This window comes from Citrus clementina, unplaced genomic scaffold, assembly GCF_000493195.1.
Source record: "Citrus clementina cultivar Clemenules unplaced genomic scaffold, Citrus_clementina_v1.0 scaffold_6, whole genome shotgun sequence".
NCBI classification, from domain to species: Eukaryota; Viridiplantae; Streptophyta; class Magnoliopsida; order Sapindales; family Rutaceae; genus Citrus; species Citrus x clementina.
This window is the reverse complement of record NW_006262139.1, coordinates 25,306,086-25,330,268: the sequence shown is the minus strand read 5'-3', so window position 1 is coordinate 25,330,268 and position 24,183 is coordinate 25,306,086. Positions and strand designations below refer to the sequence as shown.

General features: G+C 36.0%; 4 protein-coding genes across 5 annotated transcripts; 1 reads left to right on the top strand and 3 right to left on the bottom strand.

Moving 5' to 3' along the window:
- The first annotated feature begins 3,950 nt into the window (after positions 1 to 3,950).
- LOC18039793 lies at positions 3,951 to 8,135 on the top strand. The gene is made up of 9 exons (XM_006431204.2): positions 3,951 to 5,203; positions 5,408 to 5,491; positions 5,598 to 6,092; positions 6,194 to 6,329; positions 6,455 to 6,617; positions 6,719 to 6,847; positions 7,229 to 7,423; positions 7,566 to 7,688; positions 7,796 to 8,135. The coding sequence occupies exons 1-9, from the start codon at positions 4,921 to 4,923 to the stop codon at positions 7,907 to 7,909; spliced, it is 1,722 nt and encodes a 573-aa protein (XP_006431267.1). The 5' UTR covers positions 3,951 to 4,920; the 3' UTR covers positions 7,910 to 8,135.
- A 1,235-nt stretch (positions 8,136 to 9,370) lies between these two features.
- On the bottom strand, positions 9,371 to 13,093 carry LOC18039471 (protein IMPAIRED IN BABA-INDUCED STERILITY 1). Its single transcript, XM_006431203.2, has 9 exons — positions 12,383 to 13,093; positions 11,776 to 12,060; positions 11,360 to 11,677; positions 11,060 to 11,287; positions 10,860 to 10,957; positions 10,665 to 10,767; positions 10,051 to 10,566; positions 9,826 to 9,955; positions 9,371 to 9,745 (listed from the first exon to the last, which is right to left on the bottom strand). Exons 1-9 carry the CDS (start codon positions 12,773 to 12,775, stop codon positions 9,738 to 9,740), a joined length of 2,079 nt encoding a protein of 692 aa, XP_006431266.2. The 5' UTR covers positions 12,776 to 13,093; the 3' UTR covers positions 9,371 to 9,737.
- A 1,463-nt stretch (positions 13,094 to 14,556) lies between these two features.
- LOC112097229 (probable WRKY transcription factor 4) lies at positions 14,557 to 18,322 on the bottom strand. Its single transcript, XM_024181931.1, has 4 exons — positions 17,747 to 18,322; positions 16,490 to 17,181; positions 16,247 to 16,402; positions 14,557 to 15,296 (listed from the first exon to the last, which is right to left on the bottom strand). The coding sequence occupies exons 1-4, from the start codon at positions 18,131 to 18,133 to the stop codon at positions 15,026 to 15,028; spliced, it is 1,506 nt and encodes a 501-aa protein (XP_024037699.1). The 5' UTR covers positions 18,134 to 18,322; the 3' UTR covers positions 14,557 to 15,025.
- A 1,741-nt stretch (positions 18,323 to 20,063) lies between these two features.
- LOC18039820 lies at positions 20,064 to 23,554 on the bottom strand. 2 transcript variants are annotated; one of them, XM_024181930.1, is made up of 7 exons: positions 23,165 to 23,554; positions 22,945 to 23,039; positions 22,526 to 22,646; positions 22,302 to 22,420; positions 21,264 to 21,444; positions 20,995 to 21,138; positions 20,064 to 20,771 (listed from the first exon to the last, which is right to left on the bottom strand). In XM_024181930.1, exons 1-7 carry the CDS (start codon positions 23,438 to 23,440, stop codon positions 20,472 to 20,474), a joined length of 1,236 nt encoding a protein of 411 aa, XP_024037698.1. In that variant the 5' UTR covers positions 23,441 to 23,554; the 3' UTR covers positions 20,064 to 20,471. The 2 variants fall into 2 exon arrangements, with proteins under 2 accessions (XP_024037698.1, XP_024037697.1); XM_024181929.1 differs by having other exon boundaries at positions 20,065 to 20,771; positions 21,258 to 21,444; positions 23,165 to 23,552.
- Between the last annotated feature and the right edge of the window lie 629 nt (positions 23,555 to 24,183).

Sequence of the window (24,183 nt, the reverse complement as noted above, 5' to 3'; positions counted from 1 at the left end):
GACTGAGAGAAACGGTAACTTATATGTTGTCATTTTGACTCTCTTCCTCTCTCACTGTTGTAAATATTTTTTATTGTTAAAAAAATTTTAAAAAAAAAGTGGAAAATGATGAAAAAGTTGAATCTATTCACGTATATCACTCTCTTTCTCTTGGCATTGTAATAATTTTATATTGACATTGTAGATATTTTTGTTATTTTTCACTTTTTATTTTTTTAACAATAAAAAATATTTACAACGATGAAAGGGAAAAAGAGGCGAAACGGGCAACACAAGCTGTCGTTTCTCGCAGCCTTCTCTCAACATTCTAAATATTTATCATGACTCTATCTGGAATCTATCTATTATGGAGCAATCTGAATATATGACTCCACAAATGCATACGAGAAAATTCGAACTTTCTTTCCAAAATTATTATAGAAATAGAAAGGAGTTATCACACGGCAACCAACTCCACTAGTAGTGACCAACACAGCATAGAATTATTACATCTTTCTTAATTTACGACTCCGGGAAAAATATTAGTTGTTGGATTCTCAGAAGATCCAAGAGAAGAGATACATCATCGAATATTACTTTTTTCAGGTTCATGGAAAGGAAGCTACCTGCTGGAAGTCAAGTTCTTAGTACACTGACATGCTAAATGCATTGAATAATAATAATAATCTATCCACCTTCAAACATTTGGATATTGTATTTGAAGATCACCTCATTTTGCATAGAAACCCATCAAATAAATTTAAATGGAAGAAGAAAAGCAGACAAATCAGTTCGAAATAAATATATATCCTCCAGCAACATTTTCCAATACAATTAAATTGCCACTCATTATATTTTAATCCGACACGAAGTTTCTCACTCACTGATCATACCACACAAACAGGATTCAATAATTCTTCATAATATCCACTTCTAAGCTTCCATGTGCCAATGCCTTGCATTTATCAAACACCAACCTAACTTTGTAAAATATGCGTGCAGTCACAATGAACCTAGAATCATCACTTTAAATCTTGTTCCCTATACACACGATACTCAAAATGGCACCTGGGAGTTTGTTCTTGTTTCATATACATATGTCAAAATTCTCAATAAATAACAGAGCTTCAAAAAGTGGAGCAAATTAATAAAAGTTAGAAGACGTATAATTAGCGTATACACAGTAAACTTCTTTATAATGATACCCTATATAAGTGAATAATCTCTATTTAATCATAAGGAATTATGGTTTTAATTTGAGGAGGAATTTTAGAATATATTAAAGGTAGTACAACCAACTAATTAATGCATATATGATATGTGTAATTAGGGATGGTAAAATCCTCCACGAGTTTGGGGCCCCATGGAGCCCCACCCTAAATGGGGAAAATTTTAAATAATTTTTGGGGAATGAGGTGGGGAGTGGGGGGAAAATAATCTCCAAATTCGTAATGGGGTGGGGTTTGGTTTTGTACTCCCCACCCCACCCCCACCCCAATCCTCATTATATATAAATATATTTTTAATTCTTATTTAATAATTTTTATTTTATCAATTATAATGTCAATTAATAATTTTTTTTAATTTTTATGCAACATAAACAAGATATGAATGAAAGAAAATCCTATAATATTTTTCAACTCTGAAACATTGTTATATTTTCTTTTCTCTTTTAAGGTGCTACGCTCTTTAAATATTTTTCACTTTTAATGTCATTTTAAGATATTGTTTCAAATTTTTAGATATTTTTTTAAAAGAATTTAAATATTTTATAATATGATGATAATTTTATTTTAAGTCTCTAATTTTTAACTTACTAAAATAATATATTTATACATATTAAAAAATAGATAAATGGGGAATGAGGTGGGGATGGGGAAATCATTCCCCACATGGGGATTCTCCATCCCCACCCCACTAAATTTATTGGGGAATGGGGTGGGGAATGGAGGCAAAAATTTCTAACGGGGTGGGGAATGGGGTAGGCCTCCCCACCCCCACCCCACCCCATTGCCATCCCTATGTGTAATTAAATTTAATATAATCACTACTTACATGATTGTTTGTCAAAATAAATACACACATATCATAGTTAGTACCATTTACTTATTGTATGACTGATATAATACTTTTAATGTATTTTAGAATTTCTCCAATATGAGCTAATTATAAATAAGAATAAATTTCACATTGTAATAAGTTATATAAATTCTTTTTTCTAGATCCTACCAAAGGAATTTGCCTCCAAATAGTAATAAGGATCCATATTACAAAAATTATATGTTATGTTACATTAAAAGTTTAAGATGAAATAAAATATTTTTCTAAAATTATTTGAGACAATGATTTATTGATTAGAATTTTAATGTTACTTTGCATATATTCTTATTTATGTGAGATAAAGTACGTGCCATTACTTAATGATTTTTTTTAGAAATCTATTCTTATTTATGTGAGACATCTATTAGGACCACTTAAATTTTTAAGACTATTATGGCAACAATGCAACTTTTATTGTTTATCAGATAACTTATTTTTGGAGTATTATTGGTGCGATATCTTAGACATTACAATAGCCTTGCTACAACCCTGCCCACCTCGTTCTTGAAAATTCGCATTACTCGAGTAATGAAAAATAAAAATTAAACACTTTTTGCTATCTAAAAATTAATATGCTCAGTTTTTGCTCCACGTAAAATATTTATTAACGAGACTTGAATCTTACATTTTTGTATTATTGCCATAGATCTTACACACCATTTGAATTGTTATGATGTGAGTGGATTTCGAAATTAAATAGATCTCATGAGTTGAATCATCTAATAATCATAAAAAGTTAGCTCTTAAAAAATAAATAAATAAATAAATAAATAAATAAACGAATCAAATTATGCACTTAATAAACAATTATAATTGATGCCAACTATGTGAATAAAGAATTAGACTATGAATTAGGATAATATATTGTTAAAAGATAATTTCATTATCGAGGAACAAAATAAGAACTGTCTAGGGTTTTCATTTTTGTTAACAAATAATTGCCCTCGAAAAACCCTCCCTGACTAATTAATGATTTTGGAACCCATGAATTCTGTGACAATGAATTAATTTAAGTGGTCATGATTTATTCATTAGAATTTAAAACCTTTAATTAGCTAACTAAATGGTTGATTGCTGATTTGACATGCACATGTCACCTGGCCATTGACTTTGTAATCCCCGAAGAAAGTAATCTAGAGTGAAATTAACGGCTGAGATCATCAAATTTCCTCGAAAACTTAATACCAAATTTGTAGATCTGAATTTGTCCTCATATTCTCATAGCCCAACAATTTGTCCTCATATTCGAAGAAAGTGGTAAAAATATCTCTTAAATAGATATGATTGGAAGTGACTTAATTATAAAGGTATTTCGGCTTGAAAGAGACATTTTGTGTAACCTATCCAACTATTAAACAAACATTAACAAAAAAAGAATTTATCAAATGCTTTGGACAATATTCTCAAGAGTTGTAATCAAATTCTTACATCTCATCAGTAGTGTTAACGTATTACACTGACTAAACCAATCTTTTATTTTTATTTGATAAAAAAAGAATCTTTTATTCTCAAGAGTTGTAATCACATTCTATGTCAAGGACATATTAGAAGTACCGTGCGGAATTCGTCTGGAAAATATATTCTAAAATAAAATGAAGTAAAACAAAATAGAAAATTAAAAAATAATAATAATAATTTTGCCGCGTAAATTAACAGAAATAACCATAACAAGATAAAAAGATTTAGTGGGCATTCGAAAAGAAAGAAAAACAGTTAATGGATTAACTGACAGAGAGATGACGTGTCACCCAAAAAAAAACAAATCACAAAAAGCTTTTGACAGCGAAATTTGGAACACGCAAAGCAAGCTAAACTCAGTTAATAAAAAACATTTTACCCAAACAAAACACAACCGAATTTGTTACTAAAAAGAAGGAAAAAAAGGCAAAAAAAATAAAAAACAAAAGCTCTAATTCATCTGTCATTCTTTCTTTCTTGCAAGTATAACAAACAAACCAACAGTTAACGGGCGTTTTAGATTCCTTACCCGTTCTTCTTCATTTACAAGCCCCCTCTAAAAATCTCTTCATTAAATTCGTTACAGATCGCCTTGTGGCCCTTTTCGGTCCCGGATCCGCTTGTTCGGATCCGACCCGACCCTCTCTTTTGGTGAAGGAGAGAGACGGAGATTGAAAGAAAAAAAAAAAAGGCTTCTTTTTATTATTATTATCTTTTTTTTTTTTTTTATATATACATTCAGGTTTGGTTTCTTTATCTCTCTTTTTGTTTTTTTTTTTTCCTCGGTGATATGTTTTCTGTTGTTGGTGTGTTCATTGTGTTCTTCTTTTCTGGGCTCGGCTTCACATTGTCTGTCATAAATTATAATAATTAATAATACTGCTTGCGTAATGCATGTTTCACCTTATAAGTTTTTTTTTATCCCCTTTCATAGGCAGCGCTTTGTTCGCAAAATCGTGTTTCTTGCTTTCGTCTTCTTTTATCTCATCCATCGGGGACCCTTTTGGCAGTGTTTTGATTTTCTCTTCAAATTTTCCAAATTTTTCAAAGCCAACATGTAATTGTCAAAACAGCAGCTTCTATGAACTTTAACACAAACATTCTCTCATTTTCCTCTTCTTGACTTACTTTTTGTAATTTTCTAAACAATACTTGCCAAGGGACGTTGATTGGTCCAGTTTCTTACCTCAACTAATTGAATGATCTTTTCATCCAAGCCTGCAAGTTTAAATTTCAATTGATTTGCATGTTTCTCTCTGTTTATGATACCTACATTTGTACTCTTTCTTACTGGTACGTTTGTAAGGTTTAAATAGCTTCTCTAACGCAGAAATATTTAGTCATTTAATTTTAACAGGTTTCAGTTAATAAAAGTCCTGGATAATGGGCAGTTGTGTATCAACACCAGCAAGTAGGGTTAAAATAAGGCGAAGGCGCCATCACCGATCCTCCAAATGCCACCGGAAGATTATCAATTCAGGGCCTGATGGAACCAATAAGTTGAATAATGACCCAGGATCACGCGTAACAGATTTTGCTGTTAGCGAGTATGTACATTTGGATTTTGAGAAGGGTGCAACTACCACCTGCAGAAGATCTGAAGTCACCAATTCAGCATTCCATCTTACCCAAATGCAATGGCACCTTAGTCAAGTTGATGCAAATGGTATATAATTGTCTCATTCTTTTGTCCAATTTGGCGAATTATGTGCTGGCATACTTATCCTATGATGATTTAGATATTTTTTTTTTTTTTTTTTTTATCTCGACTTAATTTTTATAGGAGTCGCTGTCTTTCAGTTGCGTGGCCAAAAATATATGCCACCTTTGTCATAAAACTTGAAATTGACTGTAAAGTTTATATATGCAGTAACTTGTCAAGAGGATGCTTGGTTTGATTCGGTCAGTATTCTGGACTCTGACTCAGATGATGATTTTATTAGTGTGCACGGAGGTAACAAAAATCAACCTTTTTCTCAACTAGATTGAAACAATAAAACCAGCTATACCACAAATTTATAAATTTTTTCTCTTTTCTTTTTTATTCCCCCCCTGGATAGATGGTTTTCCAGTAGCAGGGAATCCAATTGGTAACATTTCAAGCAGCCATATGCTTCAGTATGAAAGTTCTTCATGCTTTATGGATGGCAAGGGCAAGTACGAAGAATACCATGAAAGTTATGTAAAGATAGATGGAGGTAAACCAGAAAAGTATTCAAGCAAAGATGAATTTAAGGGATCAAACAAGTCTGGAGTCATCAGCACCCAAGGTTATGACTTTTCGTGCTCGGGCAAGGCCGATGAAATTTGCAACAGGAGGAAGAAATTATTAGAACATTCTTATGGAAGCTTTAAGGGCTTCAAAGATGAGAAATGTAACTCTGAAGGGAAACCCTTAAAATTGGGCTTACATCGGTTGAATCCTTCTGTAAGTTTCAATGACAAGATTCTGAGTTCGGCAGCTTTAGGGCCACAGCCTCAAAGAAAGAAGTCGGCTGTTTTCCGTCTTTCTTTCAAGAGGAGATCATGTGATGGAGAAGAAACAACAGAGCAATGTGATTATTCAAGTTCATATTCGCTTATGTGGCTCGAGTGTTTTCTATCTGAGTTTTCTTTTGTTAAGTACTGAACTGCAAATGAATTGACATACATGTAGGTACTTCAAAAAAATTCCTGTATCGTCCCAAGGCAGGATTTGTAATTCCATGCTCCACAGGAGAGAAGCTAACTCCAGGATGTTGGGCTGAAATTCCACCATCAACTTTTAAACTCCGTGGCGAGACATATTTCAAGTAAGCCAATTCACTTAATCTAGTGACTTTCAAATGAATTTGGAGGTTACATGCAATGAGTAGTTATCTTCTATGTATTTATGAGCATTGATGAGGATCTAACTATGTAATAATCAACTATATAGAGATAAACGCAAGTCTCCTGCACCAGAGCACAGTCCATTCACCCCCATAGGTGTTGATTTATTTAATTGCCCAAGAAAGATAAATCACATTGCCCAACATCTTGAGCTTCCTTACCTCAAAGCTGATGGCAAGGTCCCTCCACTTTTAATTGTCAATATTCAGGTACCTATTTGTATAACGATTAGAAAAATAGGTTTTTGCTTGCAGATTTTTTAGTTAGCACAACCATCATATATCTAATCATTTCTTATCTCTGTTGGCAGTTGCCTGCTTATCCTGCTGCAATGTTCCTTGGAGATAGTGATGGCGAAGGGATGAGTCTCGTACTGTATTTCAAAGTCTCTGAGAACTTTGAGAAAGTAATCTCCCCCCAGTATCAAGAAAGTATCAAGGTAACGTCATTTTAAATGTCTTTAGATATAGCTAGTTCTCTTTGTTATTTTGCACAAATGCTTTTCGTGTTCCCTCCGGCCTCAGAAATTTTTTGCTGCTCTTACCATTGGCCAAAAGAAATGTATTAGTCAAAGCTACTATATAATTTCAGTATAATTGAATGGATTGAAAAGTTGAGGCCTTTCCATTTCAGTGTATTTTGTATTGACCATACTAATGTGTGCTAAGCCACATGTATTCACTGATTCTCATATTTATGGCATAAATTGTTGAGACAGTTTCCAAGACTTCATTGGAGTGAATGTGACATTTACTGTTGATCTGCTTTTGGCTATTGAATTTAATCTTTCACTTCTCTCTAATGATTTGTTTTATGGCAGAAATTGGTTGAGGATGAAATGGAGAAGGTTAGAGGATTTGCAAAAGACTCAATTGTTCCTTTCAGAGAAAGACTAAAGATAATGGCCGGACTGGTTAATCCTGAGGATCTCAACATGAGCTCTGCTGAAAAGAAGCTTGTCAATGCTTATAATGAAAAACCAGTCCTCTCACGCCCCCAGCACGAATTCTATAAGGTACAGCACAGATTTCCCGTTCTTCGGTCCTACCATTATGAGCTCCAAGTGTCATTCTACAGCCTTATGGACTGTGTGAAACATGTAAATCCTTTTTGCACATTCTAGTGCTCAACTACTGCAATGTTTCTATCTCTTGCAGGGCCCGAATTACTTTGAGATTGATCTGGACATTCACCGGTTCAGCTACATATCGAGGAAGGGATTTGAAGCATTCCGAGAACGTTTGGCAAACGGAATTCTTGATGTGGGCTTAACCATCCAGGTAAAAATAGATCAGTCAGTTCATTGCTTGCTTATGATATATGCCAAACACTTTAGGCTGTAGGTCGAAATATTGCTAAACCCTTTTGTTTACATGCCATGAATCAGGCACAAAAGCCAGAGGAATTACCAGAGCAAGCACTCTGCTGTTTGAGGTTAAACAAGATTGATTTTGTTGATTATGGCCAAATACCCACACTAATGACCATTGGTGATGATTGAGAATTAATTGATACGGCTGACACTCAGTAACATCTACTCTTATCTCCCCCATGTAACAGAGGATCAAGGTGTTCAAGTGAACCTCCCTGTAATTTCAACTCTTTTAAGTAAATGAAAGGGAGTAGCGAAAGCTAGTTCCTTGTTACGAATATCTTAATTATAATGTTCTTTTAACTTTCTTTTAAAGCAATAACAAATTGCTCTATGTATTAATTATATTTTATTCTGTGTATGTGTCTCTCTAATTAAGCCTTATAGCTTTGCATTTGTGCAGAGTCTGTACATGGTTTCTCAATCGAACTAGTTTCAGTTTCTCTTGGGTAGTAGATTATATTCTATAGATATCCCAAACCAAAAAAAAAGAAAAAAAATCAACATTAATATGAGACTTTTTTTTTTGGGAAGATATTTTTGATAGCCATTAACTGTTTTCTTAATATTACCAGATTATAAATTCTATACTAACGCAGTAATTATTACTAACTTAATTTTGGAAAAAAAAATCCATATTATATACTTTACTTTCTAATTATGAAAGTACAAAAAAAAATATTACATTTATAAATTAAAAATTGTAACCATTGTATGTTGGTATTGATATTTATAAAAGAATTTTCTTTCAAAATTTTCAAAGAAAGAATAATATACACACACACACACACTTATTCTTAAATTCTAAATTAGATTTGAAATTATTCATGAAAAATTATTCTTTTAAACTTAAAAATAAAACCCTGACTAAATATTACCCCGATCCCTACGAAGGCCAAAGCTCACACCACATCGCAAAGACGAACAAGCGTTAATGACATGAATCATGAAAAGATGACAGGACCATACTGCTAAATATAATAAACAACGGTGGTGGAAAAGGTAAAAGAAAGAAAAATAAGGGCATCCACTTGGAAATCATCAGGTTATAAATAGAGATGGAATGATGGGGGGTAACCCTAAATGTGAAATTGCGCCCAAGGCCGAGCGCTTACCTCTTCAGCTAGAGGTGGCGTGGTATTCCACTGAGAGAGGGTATTTTTCAGGTGGCGTACGTTAGTGCGATGGGCGTACATTAAGCAAATTTTGGGGCTCCATGGCCGCTTTGCTGCTTTAGTGTTTGCAGCTAAAGCGAGGGGATTTGCCCTACATAAAATATCTTCTGCTTGTTTTTCTTTCTTTTTTTCCGATAATTTACTTCTTTTTTTTTCCCCCTCAAAATGGATTCAGTTCCTCGTCAAGGTCGTGTAATTCGTCGACATCTGAAGAGTAACTAGGGAAACTTCTGGTTTTGAATTTTGATATTTTGCCATTTTGTTATTAAATTTCGATCTTTTTTTTTTTACAAAAATTAGGGTTTTTGGTAATGATACATACAGAGTTCAGGCTTTGAGGATTGTAAGTTTTGTAAATAACTAAATAAAGCAGAATGAATACTAAACTAATTAATAAAAATAATACGCTGGAGAAGCAACCAATTTAAAATATTTGTCACAGAACAGAACACAGTTTAAAACAACTTCAAAAGGGATCATCTTGTTGCTGCACTGAATTGAAAAAAAAAAAAAAAAAATTGGCTTCGGCTTTGGCCTACTACTCTTATCCTTCCTTCCTCTAATAAAATTTCAAATAAAAATGAAAAAAAAATTGCTGTGCACGTGCAGTGCAGTGCAGTACATGCAGCATTTGGCAGCTGCGCGTTTGCTTTCCTCTGTAAACTCATTAGTATGATACGTGCTTATAATTTTGATCACAAATAAATCAATCTAGAACAAAAATCAACAAAATGGAGAGCCGTGTACGCGTACAACCGAGCAGCTGCGATTTCAGCTGATTATCATCTCTCTGCAGCAACCAATATGAAATAACACCATTAGCTTTACGACAAGCATGAAAACCAAATGTGGAACTTAAGTTTCGAGTACCTCTGTAGAACCTTGATCTTCTATTTGCATGACGGATGGTATTTGCATTCCTTTGAAGAATTTCATCAATTTTCTGAGATTCTGATAATAGTGGACCTGAAAATTTAACTTTTCCTTGCTCCTGCTGCCCCTAACAAATTGTGAGGGAAAAATGAAAAAAAAAAAAGGTTACGGTCATGATAAAAATTTATTTGGGTCATCCTGAGACTACTTGCTATAACTTACCGGACCATTTCCGCGACCGATCCCCACTTCTTCTTTATCACAAGTTTCCGTCAAATAATCCTGCACATTCAAAGACTGTGCCCTGCTGTGAGATTGGTTTGGTGGCATCCCCATCGGACGCATGGAAGCCTCAAACAAGTCTTTCTCCTTAGACTTCACGTGGATCACCGTATCATCTTTTGTTAAATTAGACGTATTGTCTTCAAAGCCAAGGCCTGATGTATCAAATGTACTGGTGTGACTTCTTAATGACAGCGAGGCTGCAACTTCATCTTGTTGGTTTTTCGCCCAGGCAAAGCCGCTTGATGCTGAGATTTGTGTTGGAACTGTGAAGACGGTGTCCCCGTGTGATGCATGCGATGTAGATGTAGCTCGAGATGTCTCTGATATTGTATCAAACGTTGGATTTCGTGGCTCTCTACCTACAGCGCTTCCTCTTCCCTTATATGTACGTGAAGTATTATTGTCGTTATTGTTATTTTTTCTATCGGCAAAATGAGCCTCGTCTTCCAGTTCCTACAAAAAAAGAACAAACACAAGTTAGGCTAACCCTTCCTCTGTTCTACATGATTTATGTACAGAACGAGAGAGGGAGAGAACTCTTTTGCAGCCACCTTACTACTATAACTGTTTGGCTCTTGCAGTTGCAGGGTTTGACGAGCTCTTCTCTGTCTTTTGGACGAAGCTGGCTCCCGCATCCTAGCACGGACCTTTCTCCTAAACATAAAATGACAATTACATCAGAAATGTTGGTAACCTAGAATACATAATTGCATAGTACCCAATATATACATGCTGATGCTATTCACCTCCGTGCTTCATCTCGTTGTTTGGCATCAATTTCCTTTTTAGGTGGATACTTTGGCAAGCTTGAGGGATCGCAAGCATAGGGTTGTGTAGTAAAATACTGAAGGATTAGACAGACAAGTTAGAAATCTAAAGCCCGCTGCCTAAGATGATTTGAGCATCCAACTTGAGAAACTCACTCAAATCTTCCGTTAAGTGTTACCTCACACATAAGGAGAGACGAGGCGGTCCCACGTTTGTATGGTTCTATGGAAAGGCAAGTGTCTATCAAGTCCACAGCAGTTGGCGTAAAATCTTTACACCTCTCTCGAAGACAACCTTCATAAGGATTTTGGGGTTTAAACATATCCCCATGAGGAAGCTTAGACTTTTTCCAGTACTCTTCGGGTGGAGAACCACAAAGCTTAAAAATTTTGTGCAATTGTTCAACCTGCAAATTGATAGCCACATAAGTAACATTTTAAAGTAGGCCAGTGATTTAGAACTATAATAGCACAATCACCTCGGTCCTCCCTTTAAGTATAGGCTTTCCAATCAGAAGTTCCGCAAATACACAGCCAACACTCCACAGATCCACTGATACATTATAGTTAGTTGACCCCATTAGAAGTTCGGGGGGACGATACCATAAAGTCACTACACGGCTTGTTAGTTTTTGCTTGTTCTTTGAGGTAAGAATGTTTGCTAATCCAAAATCCCCCAGTTTCAAAATTCCTTCGTTGTTGACCAAAATGTTAGATGCTTTAATGTCACGATGCATTATACCTCGCAAGTGACAGTGCTCTACTCCATGTAGTAGTTGCCTCATGTAGCATTTTACCTACGCATAAAATTTAAGCTTAAACTATAGAAACCAATGCCGCATACACATATTACCTTTGCACAAACTCAGAAACACAAATCAAAAGCCTAACATGCCTGTGGCTCGCTAAACTTGATGTCGTGGCAAGATGATAGTCCAGCAAGATCGTGTTCCATGTACTCGAAAACAAGGTATATGGTATTCGACAACCTTGATGTAATCACCCCCTCCAATTTAATGATGTTGGGATGATCAAGCCTGCGGAGAATCATTATCTCTCGTGCCATAAACCTAATGCTCTCGGGTTGAAAGTTGTCAAACCGCACCTTCTTCAGAGCAACCATCTTCCCCGTTGCAACTTCACGTGCTCGAAATACACTGCTGTATGTACCTTGTCCAATCTACACAACACAAAAAAGGTCAAAATGAAGCCTCGTCAGCAATTGTGAATCAAATGGGACCAATGGAACACCAATTTTGACATAAACTAAAACTAAGAGACAAAATCATCGTCGTAGGACTTCTTTCTGTGTCAATTGTAACCTTAGTTCATCAATAAAAATAAATGTTCGGGGGACTTTTAACAGAAATGTCGAACCTGCGCTGTTACGATGTTAAGTTTTAACAAAAATGTGTATAATGGCTCAAATATGAACTTCTTCTCAATCACGCTTCTAGAAACAACTGAAAGAACAAAACCAATAAACCAAAAATCTTTCATACCTTCTCCAATTTCTCAAAAGATTCAGCACGCATAGGCACCAAACCATAAACAGCTTCTCCAGCGGCAGCGGTGAGCCAAGCAGGCCAACCGGCGGCAATCTGTTCAGCATCAACATGCCTAAGAGACAACCCCAATTTAATGCTAAAAGCATTACTCTTCTTGTTAGAACTCCCTTTCTTCAATTTCTTCAACTCCCGGCTTCCCTTTGGCTTATCCTCCGATCTCTCCCCTTCTTTGGAACCAAAATCAAGAGCCCCAGATGGATTCTTGGATGAAAAAACATAATTCAAATTCAATGTTGCATTTTCTGAAGCCCTTGTTTTTGAAACAGAGGCTTCAAAAACGGGGGAGCCAGCCGCCTTCGCCGCCTTTTTCGAGCTAACGCAACCCATAAATCACCCAAATCCCGAAACTGAGACTGCCCAGATCGGGAGATGGATCCAGAACGGGGATTCACCCCTCACATTAGGACGAATGGGTCGCCATTAGGTCCGAAAAAACGAGAAGCACTAAAAAAAATAGAGTTATAGAAAAAAAAAAAAAAAAGACAGAGCAAGTTCTGTTTTTTCTGTTTTGTATCTATGTTTTTGGCTGTGAGTTGCGAGATTTGCGGAGGATGTTTTTGTAACAAAACAGACCTGAAAATAGAGAGAGACACTGAGAGAATTGGGGGTCCCAATTGGAACGTCTTTCTGTTTGTTGTTTGCTGTCTTCAGGGTTTCTTGGTTCTGCAAAAGATGAAAATGTGACTGTTAACAGAACTTCTGTTATTATCATTTTCTTGTTATGTTAGTTGATTTTGGTGCCAAAGAGTTCAGTGGACCTTGTGGTGGTTGCATTGCATTGCATATTTGCATGCAGCGATACGACACCGTTTCTTGATGAATCTTAGACTGGTCATTACTTATTTGACAGTGATTACTGACTAGACTTATTATTACTAATCATCATCGTCAACAACTTAATTAGGTGGTCTTACTTTTAGATTAATTGTTATTTCATTGACAAGGGGTCTTGTTTTTTCTTGATCGGTCCATAAAAATCAATAATCCCATTAACGTGAGCAGGGGGTCGATGTTCCTGTGTATATTATAAGTATGGGTTATTTTTTCAAATGTATATTTATGTTTTGCAAAACTTTTTCTTTCTTCGGATAGCCATGGAACATCTTATGTAGTTTGAGTAAATTTCAGCGATGTTGTGAAGTGTATATATATATATTTGTTGAAACCTATATATTTACAATTAGAAATTTATTCAATTTAACGTAAATTAACTCTATTGCTGAGAGGAGAATATAAGTCCTTGATTGCAGGCCTTATTCTCTCTCATTTTTATTGAGAGGATGAGCTACCATTGGGCTATAATCTAGGTATTGTTAAAAAAGAAAAAAAAAAATGGCTCAATGAATTTCTATTTTTATTCTCTATCGTTTTGTTCGTGGTGTGTTAGACCCAATCTCTCCAATAGTATTTATTTTGATAATATAAATTTGAAATAAATTGCAATTCGAGTTTTCCAGGTTAATGTGGCAAGAAATGTACATTATAATTAATATATTTAAAAGGATAAATTTTGATTTATTCTCTCGTAAATTAATTATCTTCAAATCACTCTTTCAAATTTTGAAAACTTTATTTTAGGTCTCATTTTTATTGAGGTGACAAAAAAAAAGAGAAAAATTAAACCCACCCCTATCTAAAATTTATCCTCTTATTTTTAAAAAACCACAAATTATAGAAGGGGGGTTATTGTAAATTTATCCTATCTAAAATTTATCTAGAATCTATTAAAAGAGAAAGATTGAAATTATAGCCACAAAAAAAAGAGAAAAGAAGAAAAAATGAAGTTGACTTAGCTAACTGAAATGCTTAGTTATAACTAACAAACTGTTGAGAGACAACTAGGATTGGGAAGAAATGGATGGTGTTTAACAGTAAATGAAAAGGTTAAGCTTTTACTGTTTGGGTCAAAGAAATAAGAACTGATATGCATGTTAAATCTATGATAATGTTTTTTGTTGCTTCTCAAACGATAGACATTTTTCTTAAAGACGTCCCCCGGGTCAAGATGAGAAAGTAACCACTAACCAGCAGCTAAGCTTGAAAGTTGAAAATCCAAGTCCTATAAAGTGAATAAGCTTGTGTCCTTTCACATGAAAAATAGATGCCAATGTTAAAGTAATCTTAATCATTCCAAAGCACATTTGTACAAAATTAAGCTCTTTTAACCTAACACACAGTTAATATCGTGTGTTTGAATCTCCCACCTTAGACAAGATACAAAATTTATCTATGCATATCAAGATGAATTCCATAGTTTCCCCCGCCAACATTTTTGCAATCAACATGCAAAGGGCTGTTATTTATCAGGCTAAAACAACATACACATTTCCAATCTTTCATGGAAAATCTACCGTCTAATGAGAAAAATCAGACATGATATTAATTGCGAATCCAAATGTACAAAAGCAGGTTGTCTTGGAAGGGCAACTTGGCAGCTAGAAACGCATATGGGAATCCAATATCAACCAAAGGCCATGATCTTCCATATGATTCTTTTTCACCTTGCTCCCTGTTAATTTGCCGTCACCAGCTTCTTAACAGGCGTAGTGATTACTTAACTGATTTTGGCAGAAGATTTTACACTATGATTTGCTCTTCCTTTAGCCGGAGAAGCACTGGTCTTTGGTCATCATGTCCGAAATCCATGTCTTTAAGTAAGGGGTGCTTCTCAGTCACCACTTTGTTTGGTTTTAGCCGTGGTGGTGCACAATGGCTGCCATTTTTTGCTGCTGGGACATCATGATTATGTTTCCCCTCATATGTAGTTACGACAGCTTTGGGGTCTGTTGGAGCTCTCTCAACATGCTTACGAACATTGCATCCGGGATTAGTGCATTTGTAGTAGCTCCTGTAGATAGATATGTTCACACATCAGAACAGTTTCCATCCCATTAATAGAACAAATGGGTGATAGTACCAGTGGCATGAAAATTTTAAGGAAACAAAAACATGGAAACAAATAAAAAGATTCAAAATACCATTAAAAAAAAAAAGTAGGAGACCAAAAGAGAAAATAAGTGAGAGGGCGAAGAAAAACAATTAGTTACCCTAAAGAAATAGGAAGCAAATGTAAAATGACTACACGTACATGAAATGTGTACGATACTAATTGGCAATTTCAATTATCTTGCTGGATGGCAATCTCAGTGAACAGTTGCAGAACCATTACAATTATGACTAGGAATTATTTCTGGACCAGCAAAAGAGAAAAAGAAAGTCTCATGGACCAGCAAAATAGAATTTGCAAGCTTTTGATGATTATCTGGTTGAGCAAATGGACAGTAAACATAGCCCATGTATATTTCTTTTTCTCATCGAATCTATGATTAAAATCAAATCTCATAAAGGAAGTACAAGAGTTACAAGCTCACAAATTAAGAGATGCAATTGGGTAAAAGTGGCAGTTTCATGGCCAAAATTATAGCATGGTGATCCACTGAATTTTATCGTTTCGTGACCTCTAAATCCATGGAACGGCATAAATATCACAGGTACCAACATCATCAAACAGTTTTTCTATAGACAGATGGTAAACTGTTTCAGACAATCATTTGGTTCTATCATTGGCCTTCACCCAGCAGTATGGAGTCCTTCTCAATCCTTAAACCTTTGATATACATGTAACTTACTTTTATCTGTGAAATTAACAGCTGTAAAAACGGAACTTTCTCTTGGGGGGGGGGGGGGGGGGGGGGAGTGCCTTATGACCTCTATTTCAACACTTTCCAAGAATCCACTGGCACAAAGTGAACGATTAGAACAAGATTCCAAGAAATAGATAAGTAACCAAATTAATACCTTGGATGGGGGTTCCCTTTGACCACTTTCTGTCCATACTTACGCCACCTGTAGCCATCATCTAAAAGATCAACTTCACTTCTTGTCTGCACAATGATCTTTGGCTCTGTGACTGTCTTTTGAGACAACACTACCTCTGATTCTACAGCGATGTTCCTGGTTTTGAAGACAAACAAACTCAAAATTTGGAAGAATAAAGGACAGCATCTACATGAATATATACAATACTTTTTTGAAACTTGCCTTCTCTTAGTGTTTGGCTCATCATCATCTCCCTCTTTTCTATTCTCTGCATCACCTAGCTCCTCACTGTCACTTGAGTCAGCAAGATGTATGGGGGCTGCTTGAGCAGATTCCTGATTACTTCCTAGAACAGAACTAGCATATAGAGTTTGACCTTGCAAAACAGGTTCAGGATTAGCCTGAGAATTATTATTTTCATTTGCATCACTGCTATCTTTCGCACGTTTACTGAGTTGAGGCTTTTCATGGTTGTGCTCGTTTTTGTAGATAATCTGAGTTATTTGGGCACTAGAAGAACGCTCAACTTTCTTTTTGACAGGGCAATTTACATGTGTACATTTGTAGTAGCTTCGAGGATATTCGTTGCCCTTAATTGGCTTCTGCCCATATTTACGCCAGTTGTAGCCATCATCAGCGGGTTTATCTACAGCAGAAGGATGCATATGTTTCCCATCAGAATGAGAGACCTCCAGTGGTTCCATCATAGAACTTTGAGGGGCTGAGTTTGAATGTGGCATCTGCTGTTGAGAAGGTTCATTGGGAGTGACTGATAGATTACAAGTCAATGACTCTTCTGGAGCTGATAACAATGAAGGTTGATATTCAGCTTGCATGTGCATACTAGATTGAGCTAGGAAAGCTTGAGCTGTAACTGTAGCCAACGCCTGCTGGTGGGACATTCCAAATGGGCTCTGTATGGATTTGAAGATACAAACACATGAATGACTGATACAAAGACAAGCAGCTGCTGTGTATCAGTATTGATACAGGAAGAAAGTATGGTCCATCAGCACCCACTATTCACACATTAGCCATTGCAGTCATATTGCTCTTTGTGTATCTAATCTCATTAACAAATCTACAAATTTATGCTTCAAATCCTGGGGAGCCAATATCAAAGTACTTGCTTATTAGAATTAAGGCATTGTGATTCAAGATGGTTTCCAAATTCCATCATTCACACATCTAATTTTCCAAACCCTCAAGCAAGCAACTTCAAAGCAATACATAATCATCATAGAATAAGAAATTCAAGGAACCCAATCTTTAGACAAATCATTGACTCTAAAATGAACCAAACAACGTAGTTTTTCAAGCCACCATGATGTTTCCTCACAAAATATTACCCTCTATCTCTAACGAAATCCAGAACCATCTAAATCATAATAACTCCATTTTCAGCTTAAAAAACAGCAAACAAAAGAACCCGAGAAGGCAGAAACAAAAAAGCAACACAAAAACTTATCAAATGATTACCTGAGGTGAAAAGAAGCCAGGTGAATTAAGCAACCCAGAAGGGCTTAACCCAGGAGGAACAGTAAACAATGGAGACCTTGCAATCATCAAACTTGTTGGCCTATTCTCTTTAAAACCATAACTCTTGTCGTCCCCATCTCCATCCCCATCTTTACTGTAATCAACCAAAAAGCTCTGAGCTTGCTTAGATGCCAATGGAGAAGCCATGGCTCCAGCAAGAAGCTGAGAGAAAGATTGATTGTTCAAGTCCTCAGCAAAGAAGCTAGACACCAGAGTCATGGGTCCAGGGCTCAAACCAGACCCATATAAAGACTCCATTGAAGGACGAGGAGGGAGAATGATTGTTGGGCGCTTCTTCTTTGTTAAGTCCTCTTTCCCACTTGCCATTTCAGTAAAATAAAAGGTCTGAGCTTTGGCCTTTGTGCACAAAGTTGGTTTATTCAGAAACAAAACTTGAATGTGTGGTAATAGGCTTCTTTCTTTCCTCCTTTGGTTAATGTTTATCTGCGGTTAGTTGATGGTAGTTTCATACTCATCTTGAAACCAAGTCCATGGAGTGGCCAATCAAAAAAAAAAAAAAAAAGTTCATGGAGTGGAGCAATAACTGAAAATGACATCATTTTATTTATTTTTTTATTTATTCAAAAGTAAATTAAAAATACAAAGTATTTTATTTTTTATTTCTATTTTCTTGTACGGCTCTTAATTAAGCAAGTTAATAATAAAATTTGTGGTAATACTTATCTTTCGTTTTTGGGTAACATTGAAGTTATGACAGTGGCTTTCATTTATTTCTTTAGCTCAGAGTCAATGATAAAAGTGTGAATTTTATATATCAACCAGTGTAATTAAACAAATTTATAAAATAATGCATGAAACAGACCCCAGTAACATGCCAAGTGGATAAAGTGGAGCCAAACACGGTGTGTATGTCTTTATCCACTCTCTCTCCCCCCCCCCTCACTTATATGCCCGTCCAGACCGGCAAAGCCATAAAGTACGAGAACGACCTTCAAACCCCCCCTCCCAAAAAGTGATTTTTCTTTTTAATTTCTTTTGTTTGTTTAGCCATTAGCATGATGAGTCGTGACACAACATAGTATATTTCAAGTTATGAGTTACAAAAAACTTCTTCAAATAATCAAACGCAGAGGCTGAGCTTTAATCACAATCACAAAGCTACCGTACTTTTTAACGTAACTGGAAATATATGTCACCCCGTTGAGACCTACCATACCAATCAACTAACACAAATTCTTTAAAGAGACCTTGAATTATATTTTTTTCTTCACTTCAAATCGTTGTTTATATTCCGACTTTTCTAAATCTTCCATCACTGTCTCTCGGAGTCCTTGTAATATTTTAGTTTTCTTTATTAAATAATTTGATGTCTTTATAAATTATAACACGCAATAGTTACCAAGATTGCCTTCGCTGGCTGTGGTTGTTGTGGGCCAATTGCGACTATTTACATTTATTCAGTTTTGATGCCCAGATTCAAAGAACACGTGATCAAATGGGAAATGAATCTGATGAATTTGCTCAAATGGCTAGTGACACAATAAGAAATTGATGGAACCCACGACCCAGTCCCACCGAGGAAAGGCAAAACTGCAGTCTCTTATCTCACTGTATTTATATGGCGGCTTCGTACCGTCTCCTTAAAGACAAAATTTATTATGACTATGATTAAGATGAACGACCCTTTTTAGCCTAGGTCCCACCAGAGACATCAGCTTCCGCTGCCTCTCATCATCATCCATCCACCGTTTGATTGGCACGATTGTGACGGGTGTCAACTCACGCAACATTCAAGCATCAGCTGTGGCCAGCCTCTGCCTGTGGACACTCACACCCTGATGATTCAATGGGATCATGTTCAGCTTCCCTCAACTACTTAAATATTATTTGAATACGTACATATTTTTAATTAGAGTTCGGTTATGTTGGATTTACTTTAGGACAGAGCATTGATGATGATCGTATGATGGTAAAAATAAAAAATTTATATTTATTACCATGATCTAACTATCATAGTCAGTGTTTTATAGTGGGACAGCTTCATTATAACTACCACCTTTTAATTATTGGGTATAACTCTTATATCAAATGCAAGTTACATGTATTGTAATTCAACCAAACAATAGTCCCGGCCATAAATTTGACATTTATTTAGTTTTTATTTTTCACAAAAATAGATCCCAAGTATATTAAAAACAAAAATGCAGGGATAAGCTAGAGAGAGACTCTCACTGGCTAACTAGCCATAGATATGGGTTTCAATCAAGTTGAATTGTGTTAATGTCAGAAATGAAGAAACGTGGTACCAAACTTCAGCAAGTTGACAATTCTTTTAATCAAGTTGGGAGGTTGGTCACTCTTATTCCATTGTCAAATTCTCGGTTCACAATCCATTTCATCAGGTAGGGGCCACCATATTATCCATGTGTGGTAGTGTTACAGATTGTCATGCATGGATCTGTGAGTGAGTGACAACGAGAAAGACTTAAAACCAAAAATAGGAAGGATTGTGATGCACGTGCCACATGGGTTTATGGTAGCATCTCTCCGTTTCATTTCATCTGGGCTTCAATTCAATTTCACAATCACAATTAGTCTAACAAATTCATTACCTCCCAACTCAATCAACTAATGACGGTACATCAGAAGTGATTTTACTAAACTGAATAAGGCATAGCTACAATGAAATGAAAGTAGGAGAAATTCACAATTTGATCTCGGAAAAATAAGTTGATGACACAGCTAAGCCTTCAACATCATAAGTTCGAACCAATCTCTGTCTCTTACAAGGGGTCTCAACCCAGCCGAACTCCAAATGGAATGACTTGAATTCTGCAACGCTCTTTGCAATATCACAAGGACATCCCATGTACATGCCTCCTGGCAAAAATGTAAATTGGTATGCGCCCTCAAAGGTTACCAAGTTGCCCGAAATGGTACCCGTCCAATGCACATTAGTTGTAACCTCTTGCCCATCAGATGTATTAGATGTTGAATTAATATCCTGAATATATTTCAAGGAAGACAAATGGAACTCAGATTTTTAAGTTAAATAAACCAAACGAACATGTAGGTAGTAAATATTTATGCTTTATACCAATTCAGAATGCAAACGGTCTCTGTTAAAAGTTTACCATTGGTCAAATTAATGGTAGTAGGCTCTCTACAACATTCCACTTCAATGAATTTTTGGTTGATGGTTAGTTCAAGCATATTGATAGATTTACCTGGATTAGCTGACCTTTGTCATCCATTTTGAGTAAAGCAACTGAGTCAGCTTCAGCAATTGTTGCTCCATAAACTCCACTGCGCTTTGTTATAGAATGACCTTTCCATTTACCAAGAAACGGTAAAATCCTGTCTTTGTTGTCCTGAAACCAATGACAGAAATCAGGCGTCATGCAAGATTGCCCACTGTAGTTTCATTTCAAACAAGTTGTTAATTCTACGAAGTTCTAATGGTTAACTTTATATTAGTTTTGGGACTTACCCCTACATTTTCAAGAAAAGGAGGAAAAAGCACCCCGCCATCTCTATCCTCTAGGAAGATAAGAAGCATTTCCAAAATGCCTTTAGGGTCCATGATATGAAATGCTCTTACTCGCCTATCTTTCTCCTGTGAATATAGGCAATTCTCACATACAATAGCAGGTTGTCGAGAGGGAAGCTTAAGATTTCTGCAGATTAAAACAAAGTTGTAAAAAAAAGGCAAGTAATAGCATTGTTGAAGAACTTATAAAAATTAAGATAAATTGCATAAACGCATACCATGCAGACCAACATAAAGCAGGAAAACATTCTTAATCGCACAATAGATAATAATAAAAACATGGGCCAAGCATGAAATCAGATTCTAATGGAACCAAGGAATTCTTTTCCCTTGTATACAGGGGCACAAAGTTTACAACCCAAATGCCATTGAAACTATGATTGTGTTGGTTTCAGTGAATTCCTAGACCACAAAAATCTCATATCCATTAACATATGATGCCTGGAAATCGAAAAAATCAAGATTATCGAAACCGTGTTCATGGACAAAATCTGATCATTGCCATATTTTAGATATAGTTCCCCACAATCAGACTGCACTCATGTCCATGAACTAATAAGTACTAAAATGATGTTGCTTAGAAATCAGGGGAAACCTCCTCTGGCTGTACATATGGGAAAACACCCAAAGACAAAGGAGAAATCTGAGGAACTAGCTAGACAGGCAAATTGGCTTAAGAAGGAGTTTTGACCTTCGCTAGAAGAAAGAAGAAACAAGAGAATAACAGTTCTGCAAGTGCATCACCACCATACAGGATGACTATCTATGAGTTAGGAAATCACACTTGAGTTGTATAGTACGTAATCATATGGTGGTTGGTGCCATATAGGTAGGACAAATTGACCGTGAATGACTTGGCAAGAACATACATATATCTATTGATGAGCAAGAGTAAATGAATGCATTAATCTGACTCCTCATTCTATAGATTATGGAAGTCTAAGCAACAAAAAAATAAAGCCTTCTAGACTGAGGAAGACTGACTTGGGTGATTCTTCTCCGGTGTCGTCTTCCCCCAACACTCCTTGCCTTAAAACAGTTTCTAACATGCCAGCAGTCTGATACCTCAAAGAAAATGCCCTCTCGTCGGGAAAAAAGCCAATCTGCAGACTAATCATAATGGACATTGATGAGAAAACAAACAGGATCATTAAAGCAAAGGTATAAATCTGCCAAGATTGTACTAAAAAAAGAACAAAGATAACCACCTGCTGATATTTGTCCACAGTGAACATGTTGGTTTCTTTGATTTTGTATTCAGCCCATTCCGGTTCTTCCTCTTCATATCCAGAAATTGAAGTGCTTGATGGAGGTTGTTTAATGTATAATCTACAAAGTACAACTGGATTTAAGCCGCAAAGAAAAAAGAAAAAAGAAAAAGCACAAGATAATATAATCTCAAAACCACAGCATTCATCTAATGCATTAAATGAGAAATTTTATTGTCTCAATAACAAAGCATAACACAATTGAAGTTGTCATGATAAACGTTCAACAGAAAAATTTATTGTGAATCATATTTTCAAATTCAGATGGAAATTGATGACCAAGAATAAGTGGGATTAAAATTGTCAAAAAAATAAGTAAAATTTAAATCTGCAAGTGAGTGAGTAGAAATAACAGTTACGTTTGAATGAGACTGATGAGTTCATCTTCTCCATAAGTGCTGACAGCAAGCTTTGTACTCACTTTTTGCATCAAATTCCCATGACCATCAAATTGCTACAAAAATCAAATCAAATCCCACAACGCATCACTTAGCAGCACTGCACTCTACTTTACTTTAAAATAAAATATAGTAATAATAATAATAATAATAATTGCAGCGAGAGTGATGGGAGATGTACGTGGAAAGAGCCGGACCAGTTGCCTTTGTTGAGATCAAAAAAGCGGTTGAGATTATCGATGCTCATCATCGACTCTTCCTCCTTCATCTGTTCCGCTGCTGTTGCTGACGAGGAATTCTTGACCCTGACCAGGGTGGTACGGGGTAACGGGCTTGGGTTGGAGCGATTTGGCGGGAAAGTTGAGGTTCTGTTATGATTTGGCGGTTGTTGTTTGGTAATGGGATTGGAAGGAAGGAAGAAGGAGAGTGCGTGACAATTGAAAACCCACGACGCCATGCCCAGCGTCAAATGTCAATTGAAAGAAATAAAGTTGAGGTTCTGTATCTGAATATCTTCTTAATCTTATCTCCTTCTCGTCTGTCGTCTGTCTTAGTCCATGGTATTTACTGAAGGCGTTAACAGACCGCGTGTGCGACATACAGTTTGTTTCCTTTACTGCTAGACGACCTGTCATTTACAGCTTGCGACACGTACTAGTTTACTACTATCGCTATTCACCCGCTTGGGTTAGATTAATTTAAATTATTCTTTCAAATTTCGACATTGGGATGATGAAGAAGATCAATGTTCTGTTGGTTTTGATATAAGAGATACCAGTGTCACGGGCTGCTTAAATTTACTAAAAATGTGGATTAAATTGATGCGTGTGGGTATACTTAGAAAAGGTCCGCCTAACAGTAGAATGCACTTAGCAGATAAGCCGTTTTATACAACTAGCTAGCCATGGTGAGTTTAGCAATCAACGAAACCCGGCCCAAATTCTATAATTTTCTACAATTGTAAATAACCTAGAAATTTCTACACTTTTAAGTTCTAACCCCTACCTATATATTTAGGTAAGTTGCACCCACTTACTAGGAAGATTCATGAGCTAGCACCCAACTCTATAAATAGGGGTGAGCTCTCACCATTTGCACAACACACACCACACAACACCACCGGTATGCACACTCAGCACACAAGCCACTCTAGCTCTCTTGTAAAAAGTTCTCTTGTATTTACTCATAAATTAAGTAATA